Raw genomic sequence first — 8,999 nt, forward strand, 5'->3', positions numbered from 1 at the left:
CACCTCTGTAGAGGGTGCTAATGTTCTGCTCTTCCAAGATTGTTGGGAGAACATGAAATAAACCGAATAAAAGGCTTTTGAAAAGTTCAAAGCACAATATAAATGTGCCATGTGCTAAATATATTCAACTCTGAACATTCCAGCAACACAGATGATTTTCTAAAATACAGAGGACCCGAACAGTGTTTTATTTGCGGCCACCTTGGGGTGTCTTTTATGGTGTCTATCTGGAAGCCTGTAAAGTGGCAGACGGAAGTCTTGGCTGCAGAGCCAAAGCCCTGAACAGGGGACACAAAGAGTGGATCTGACAAGTATTGTTGAGGATGGCCAAGCAGTCTCAAAATACAAATGTAAACAGCAGTCTGCATCCATGGAAACACATTTTGTACTTAATAAAAATATTCTTGATTTTTAAAGAACACATTAAAATGGTGGTTTTAATTTCTGAATGTCAGATCCTAAGAGAATAGATTTTGTTTAAATGTATAGAACTCTGATAGACAAAAAAAAAACACAAACACAAAATTCTTCCTTACCTCCCACATGTACACATTATTCTTAACCTGAGATCTTTTTTTCTTATCACCAACAAATGGTCCAAACTTTTTGCCTTTTAAAATTGGTTTAGTGGCCCAGACACCTAGAAAAGAAAACCAGTATTTTTATAACGTATGTGGTTACTTTAAAGACTGAAGCACTAGTGTGCTCTCTCTTTCTCTCTAGAGCACACCTGTGCCTTCCTCCATCCTCTTCTTTTCCTTAGGCCCGTATCTTTCGCTTTCTTTCTCTTAAGTTCCAAGGGCCCTTCTTTTGCTTCTGTAACTTGTTTCCTGAGTCCACGCAGCCCAGCTGGCTCACTTCTTCTGCCTCTGTGACTTTTTTTTCTAAAAGGCTAAATAAACGTCTTGTACTCAAGTTCTTGGCTCTGAATTCTGTCTTTGCCAAACTCAAGAACCAAGGTCTAACAGTGTCGCTATCATCTGGAGCTGTGACTCAGATTGTCTTACCACCCTTCTTGGTGTGGAAAGAAAAAAAAATAGATTGAAGCACTAAAATCAATTCAGTTTCACAAAACAGTTAAAAGGCTACAGCCTAAAAGCAAGATGTTAAATCAACTAAGATCAGGTGAAAGCAAATTAAGTTAAGTCTTCAACGGTGATTTTTATTTTTCTTCTTTATATTCTATATTTTCCAAATAGCCTCTAAAAAACCTATTTTGTTTTATAATAAAAAAGAATGTTTTATATATTTGCTTGTTTTTAATTTTTACATGTAAAATTAGCTGGACAGTACAATCACGAATACTTGGAGAATAGCACAATTAAAGAGAAAAATACTGGAATATAGTCAAACTACAAATAATTTTTAAACTCTTCTTTCTATTTTTCTACAGACTTCAATGATCTCCAATGAACATGAGTTGCTTTTATAAAGGGTTAGAAATATAGGTTTTTTAATAAATATTTTTAAAGTTTGTTTGTTCAAAATGAAAAATCCTCTCCTCACTGTTTCCTAAAATCCTAGCTACGGGGACAACTCACTTTGCGGAGTTTCAAACAGCTAAGAAGTATGCTGTTCTGTGGTGTTCTTAAGGTGTTTCTAAGTCCTCTGAACTGGCCACAAGGCAAACAGACAGAAGCAGCAGCGGCTAAAATGGCAGGAGGCCACCCGGAGTCAAGGGAACCGGTGCCCAGCAGTGGCTCTCACTGACAACAGGTTCCCTCATCTTCGGGCCTCAGATTCCTCACATGCAGGATGGTGGCATCTCAGCCAGTCCTGTTCAGCTAGGATGTACGAATCCCACTTTTCTGTAAGTCTGCTATGAATCCTGTTTGATAACAGCTAATAATAAATTAGTGGAGCTATAAAATGGAACACTTTCATGTGAATGATACAATTTAAATGCTCAAGTTACTGAATAGGTTCCAATGAGGATTAGAAAAAGCATTTATTAAAAATTTATTCACACTTATATATACATAAATTATAATATCAAAAGCACATCTTTAAAAAAAAAACCACAGGATATAAACATGATATATTCCAAGACTGTACTTTGACTCATTTTTTATCATTTACTTCCTTTGCCTTACAACCGAAGATTAAAACATAAAAATAAGATCAAACACACAAGATCTATGTCCACCCTGGATTCGTGACTGGAAACTGCATAAACACCACCTAATCTTCTAAGTCGGAGTATAAATCTGCTGCTTTTATGGGGAGCTCCCTACCTTAAATGCCCCAAAGGAAGTCTGCCTGCAGCCTGCAATCCCTTTCCCTGCTCCTTCTCGGACCCTAGCACTCACCAATCCGAGCCTTGTCAACAGCAGATGGGAAAAGCCTCACTTCCTCAGGAAGTCCTCGGAGCACATGTTCGGGTACCTGGGCCAGGGTCTCAGCGGTTGCCACAGGCTCAGTAGTGTTCTGCAAGTCAAGAAACAGAAGGATCATAGCAAGACGAAGAAATCCCAGTTAGCATTTTGTTTTTTTCTGGTCCAATAAGCAAATATGCAAACATGTAACTGAAAGCTAAATCTGGCAAGCCAAGCCCAAGCCCAAGCCCATGATGTCAAGCATTTCAGAGTTGCTTTGATGTCTGTTTGTGAGTCTCCAAAGGAAACCACTGACCTTCAAGCATGTCTGTGTTAATGTTTTGTTCCAGCCACCCACAGCCATTTTCAAAATATGTAATCTCTGGTACCATACTGCTTTAAACTCCCAGAGAATCTGGCAGCTTAAGCTTACACTTACTCTTAAGTCAAAGGCTACCATCAGCATTTTAGAACATTTAAAAACTCACAATCAACACTCCTTATTAAGTGAATGCCTTCAGCACATACTGTAAAGGCCACAATGGCCAGCTGGACCCCACCTGATCCATGCTTTAATCTCCGCCACCAATACCCCTGGCAGAGCCTTGACTATTCCAACCAAGAGCACTGTAACTTATTCTGGACCTTCATGGGAAGTACAACTTTCCAGGAAACAGTAATTCACCACCATCTACCAAGTCATTAAATAGCAAAGTCACCACAATATCACACAGTCTCTAAGAAAGACATTTTTATACTAACCAAAGTATATGTTCAAATTCACTGTAATCTTAAGAAATAAGATTACTATTAAATATGTATAAAAAGGGATGAAAAGGGGAAATTTAATACAACTGGTAAAACATGACTGTTATTTTACAAATAACTTTCAAGTCAAAGGGAAACCAAGCATCTGTTAACTGGTACCACATAGACCCTAAAGAACTCATGTGTGTATCATGACACCTAAGAATGCTGGGTTTTGTAGTCCGAGTGTTCTTTATTTTACTGCAAAGGGAAACATTCCTCAAGAACTTTCAAAGAAACCAACGTGGGCAAAAAGCAAACTCTAAGGTAAAAAGATTAATTTTCCCACAACAATCAAGCTCTTGTAGTTTTTGAGAAAGTTTTGTGCCAAGAAAAGAATATCATCCAAATTTGAGTACTCCCTGAATTTCAATTGTTTAAAAAACTACCAGTAGGCTGCTTCAAGAGAAAGAAATCCCCCAGCAATGAGCAAGTCATAATGAAGGTCTCTCGGGCCTGCTTTGAGCTGAATGTACAGAAGCAGACAGTGAAGACCTGGGTTGCTGCCTTGGATGGAGCAGTCAGCAGTGCATACGCCTCAGAAGCTTTGGCCCCAACATCATCACACACAAGTTAAGTGCCTTCCAAACTATGGGAATACCAAATGTGCTCCAGAAAATGACCCTGTGGTATTTTTAATTAGCTGGAGTGTAAAAATGTCTCACTTCTAAATATAGTGCCTGTTTTTAAAATTGTAATCTATAAACTAGAATTATGCAAATGTGAATAAATTTTTTTCAAAGTGGAGAAAGGTATAAAATTGGTAGTTGGTGCCCTAGGCTATAAAATAGTGTTTTTTTTAACACTGATAAGTTAAGCAATATTAACAAGTACAAGCCCGAGTTATGAGTCCTATCACTTCCAGTAAGAGAAAGTTTTTCCCCTTTTTCGGATGGACTCCTAAGCAAAGATTTTAAAGAATTTGACATCATTTAACCCCCCTCCCCCAGGAGCTTTGAAAAGACAGTCAGCTAAGCTAAACTGATACTTCCAGACACTATCACAGTATTATTAACAACAACATCCTATGTCCTCAGAAGCTCCCCGGGGACTGCTTGTAGGGCACTGTGCTAACCATTTTACATGCATGATCGAGTTTACTCCAAACAGAACAGGGGGCAGGGACTGTCAGTGCCTCCTCCAGACAATACACACAAACATACATGAAGAGGCCTAGGGAAAGGAAGTTGCTCAGGGCCATAATTTGAACCTTGTCTGTCTGACCCCAGAGCCCAGGCTCATAACCACTGACTGTGGGGTTTCCAGTTAAGATTCTGCTAGATTAGGTTTGCGTCTCTAATGTAAACATGATGACTATAGTTGATAACACTGTTACTGAATGACATTTGCAAAGAGAACAGAACTTAAATGTTCACAAACACACACCAAAGGATAAATATGATATGAGGGGTGATAGATATCTTAACTAATTGGAAGGTGGGAATGCTTTCAAAACATTTATCAATTCACTACAATGTATAATTTAAATACCTTACAGATTTTCAATTACATCTTAATGAAACTGAAAGAAAAAAAAGATTCTGCTGGAATATAACCTAAGAACATCTACCCTAAAACCTCCAAAGGTCCACGAAAAGGTCAGCAGAAGACGGTCCTAAGACAGAATGGTCATTCCCACAGGAAATGTGTAACATCGGTGTAAGCTGGAGACCAGGTACATTAACATTTGTGAGACACGGTGACTATAAAGGACCTCAGGAGAGCTGCCAGAGGAAAGAAATAAGGAAAACTCCTACCCTTTTATTTACCTGCTTTCAGCCAGTCTATTATCTATCATTTGGGCTCATTTACCTAGTTGGGAAAAGCTATTTCTCTGTTTATTTTAGAGCCTTTACACTAGAACAGAACTCAACTTCCATCTCTACGCAGCCATCCAGCCCTGGCAGCTCCAAGGCCTTCCTCTAGCCTCTCAGGCTGTCGGAATCTCCACTGCATGGAACATTTTTAGAAAATCAGTGATTCAAGAAGCAGAAGGTGGGTTGTCCTGTCCAAGGAGAACCATCCTCTAACCTTCCTTAATTTTCCTGCATAGGTCTAATCACAATTTTAAACAATTACTTGTATAATTTCAAGTTTAACGTACCTCCCAATCAGAGTGCAATGAAGACATACGGTGTATACGTTATTGAATGCTGCACCCCAATGCTTAGCAGGAGACATGTTTGTCACTTATATACTTGAATGACTAAATGATTCTTGTAAGCTAACTGAAATCTTTTTTAGAAAAAGGAGGGAAAGAAATAAAATAGCAGGGTCATCTATCAGGAAGTATTTTCTCCATGTGTGCCTGAATTTCTTGCATCTGAGGTAGGTATTTTTCTGGGTTGATACAAGAACCCTTTTTTGGAATATATGATATGTTCTCAATTTCAAGCAACCAATTTATAAATTAAACCTTTGGAGCCGAAACCGGTTTGGCTCAGTGGATAGAGCGTCGGCCTGCGGACTCAAGGGTCCCGGGTTCGATTCCGGTCAAGGGCATGTACCTGGGTTGCGGGCACATCCCCAGTGGGGGATGTGCAGGAGGCAGCTGATCGATGTTTCTCTCTCATCGATGTTTCTAACTATCTCTCTTCCTTCCTCTCTGTAAAAAATCAATAAAATATATTTTTTAAAAAAATTAAACCTTTGGAACAAAAAAGCTTTAAAAATCCCTCACACGCTCAATAAAACTGGAATCTCTTTTTTGTATATATCTTGATAGTATCAGATGTAATATATTGTAAACAGGGTCATCCAACTTGGTCCCAGATCGAAATTGTCTACAAGAAATTGCAATATCTAATCAATTAATTTAGTAAAATATTTCTGAGTCCCTCCTATGGTCAGGAATGTTTCAGGCATCACATTTGCCTTAACAATGTTTCCCTCTAGTAAGGAAGGCAAATAAAATCAGATATACGATGCCTGGTAGATATTGATGCTCTAAAGGAAAACCAAGCACAAGAAAGACAGTAATGGAGAGGGTAGGGCGCTACTTTAGACAGAGTGCTCAGGGAAGACCTCTCTACACCTAGGAAGAATCACGCAGCGATATGGGGTGAAATGCCAGGAAAGTGAACAGCAAGGACCACTGCTGAGTTAGGAAAAAGCTTCGTGTGCTCAGAGAAGAGACAGGCAAAAGACCAATGTGTGCAGAGCAGAGAAGGTGAGGAAGGCAGGAGTAATAACCTTAGGAGAAATGTATTACCACTTGCTGATCTACACAGAAGGTACCAACCATAGACCAGGCTGCAAGCTCTAGGAAGGAACCTGGCTGCTGCTCCTCCCAGGACCCCATCCTTGCTATCCCAGAATAAAGGCCCATTTGCATTTTAAGGCTTTTAACACTGATCTGTGATAAGTATGGAGGAAGTTACAAGGACTTCTAGACTTCTCTATTCTGCAATAGGAAACACAAGAGCTCTTTATTTCAATGAACTGATCTGGAATGGTATGTATTAAATGTAATTAACACATTAAATTTAAGTTAATTTAATGAACATACCTAATTCCATAAGTTACTTAGTTATTAACTATTAATTGATCCTGTTAATTTGATGTCTCCAACTTCTTACCTCAATCACAAATGTAGTTAATATTCACTCCCTTCCCCAATAAATGGCCAAGCGGACCTCCTGCACTCAGTCCACCACTCAATGATTAACAAACACTCCTGGGTGCCTGCCCGGCCCTGTGCCGAGTGGTGAAGAAACAATGGTTAGTTAGTAAAGCTGATCTGGCCCCCTCCCCACAAAGCTCACTGGCTATAGGAATTGCTCTTCTCCTGCTTCCCAGCACACAAAACCTCAGAGAGACTTTGACTCTCCACTTCTTCCAGCTGTGGAGGGAGCATCTGAAAGGGCCCTCTGCTGCTTCCTCCTAACACCTTTCCTCTAACCCAGGACGACTATCCTCTGCCATGTTGGGGGGTGCAGGAGAACTTAGGGAGCACGACATTTATTCCTTCCTCTGGGCCAAGATCTATGCTAAGCACTGTCTATGCATTCCCTCACAACAATACCAAAGCTAACACGGACCAAGTGTGCAGGCCACTCAGACACTACTCCAAGCACTTTCTATGCATTCCCTCGTTTGACCTTTACACTACCACTCTGGCTGTAATTTTATGATCCCCCTTTTTACAGATGAAACTTGAAACCTGCCCATAGCTGTAGTTAATGAGTGGCAGAGTTAGAGTACAAACCCAGATAGTTGGGCTTCAGGGTCTGAACTTTCAAATACGATGCAGTGGCGAAGCTCTGTCAAGTAACTTCCCTAAACTACAAGATTTTAAAGTAGTGGAGCCAAGATCAAGTCCACATAGTCAGACTCCAGTGGGGTCTCACACTATAGTCCGGGGATGCCTGGGAAGTCCCTGAGCTAGTTTGTACAATAATACTAAGATGTTATCTGCCTTCTTCACTCTTAGGTATGGAGAGGAAAGTTTGGGGGAAGCTATGACATTCTGCTGGCTAATGGAATGGGATTAATCTTAGGTTTCAAAATGTTCTGATTTATGAATAAGGCCACGTGTTAAGGATTGAGCATTCCAGGGGAAGTCTGAGGAGACAAAGAGCTTGGCATGTTCAGGAAAAGAGACCACTATGGCCAGGTCAGAGTGACCCAGGGAGCAAGCAGAGGTGGCCACCAGAACCTGCAGAGCCTTGAGGGCCAGGGCACAGAGACTGGATGGCATGAAGAGAGTGGTGGGACCCCACCAGAAGGTTTTGGTCAGGGAGTGACAGGATGTCATGAGGTTTTCTATTCCATATTTTACTCCCTGGCCCCTACAGGCACCAACTTCTGGCTCCTCCTCCCTTCACCAAACTAGATCTCTTACTCCTCTGGGGCTTTCACAATTCAGGCTTTTAGGTGATAATGAACCCAGGCCACTGGTCCTTATGCCCTCAATTCTTCTGCCAGTCAATATTCTCTACATCCTTCCAGGTCAAGTTCAAATCCCAGATCATCCATGAAGACATTCTAAACAACTCATGATGACTGTCCACTTCTCTGATTTCCTATATGGTCAGTTTTATGTTGTATAAGTATAGTACTTAAGGCACGGGGAAAATGATTCAATGGGGAGAGATGTCAGTGAGGTAATCAATTAGGAAGTTTCTATAACAGCCCAAACGAGGGATGTTTGGGTTTTAACTCAAGCAGTGACAGTGATAAGAAGTTATTTTATTTTATTATAAAGTTTTTGTCAATACATTTTTTGTTGATTTCAGAGAGGAAGGGAGAGGGAGAGATAGAAACATCAATGATGAGAGGAGAAACCAAGATGGCGGCATAGGTAAACACCGGATATTGCTGCCTCACACAACCACTTCAAAAGTACAAAAGACAAAACGGACATCATCCAGAACTACAGGAAGGCTGGCTGAGTGGAAATTCTACAACTAGAAGGAAAGAGAAAAGCACACTGAGACTCAGAGGAGATGCAGAAGTAAAGTGCAGAGGTACAGAGGCGCGCGTGGAAAGGGCTGGCAAGTGAGGATGGTTGTCTTTTTCAATCGGGAGGGAGACACACGCTCCCACTCTGAACTCCAATTCCAGGCAAGTCTCTGGGGACCCAGACTCATACGGGGAGAAACTGAACTGTCTGGCATCGGGCGGAACTCAAGGGCGGCTTTCTCTCAGAGGTGTTACAGTGATTACCGAGGGACACTGAGACTCCGGGCCTCTTAGGGTAGGAGGTAGGACTGGGAGCAGCCATAGCTGTTTGCTCCGCCCTGTTGATTCCCTGAGACCCCGCCCCACCCAAGCTGTGCGCAGAGGCTTTTGCATATGAATGAACTGGCCCTTTGCAACCTGAAAATTACCTAACAAACTGCAGATGGGTCAGAGAGACCCAGAACATCAAAAACA

The 8,999-nt window shown here is 41.1% G+C and overlaps 1 protein-coding gene across 6 annotated transcripts in view; it reads right to left on the minus strand.

Annotated features, from left to right (window-relative positions):
* PRDM2 (PR domain 2) overlaps window positions 1–8,999 on the minus strand; it is a 97,604-nt gene that overhangs the window by 79,562 nt on the left and 9,043 nt on the right. For 5 of the 6 annotated variants that reach the window (XM_015565872.1, XM_015565870.1, XM_015565867.1 and 2 more), the window contains exons 2-3: window positions 2,310–2,427; window positions 537–640 (exon numbers count right to left, since the gene is read on the minus strand). In XM_015565872.1, coding sequence (XP_015421358.1) covers window positions 537–640; window positions 2,310–2,427 — 222 coding nt within the window. Of the gene's footprint in view, window positions 1–536; window positions 641–2,309; window positions 2,428–8,999 lie in introns of those variants that run through there. The other variant, XM_015565871.1, reaches the window with a different exon arrangement.

Source organism: Myotis davidii, unplaced genomic scaffold (genome assembly GCF_000327345.1).
Source record: "Myotis davidii unplaced genomic scaffold, ASM32734v1 scaffold299, whole genome shotgun sequence".
In the NCBI taxonomy this organism is placed as follows: domain Eukaryota; kingdom Metazoa; phylum Chordata; class Mammalia; order Chiroptera; family Vespertilionidae; genus Myotis; species Myotis davidii.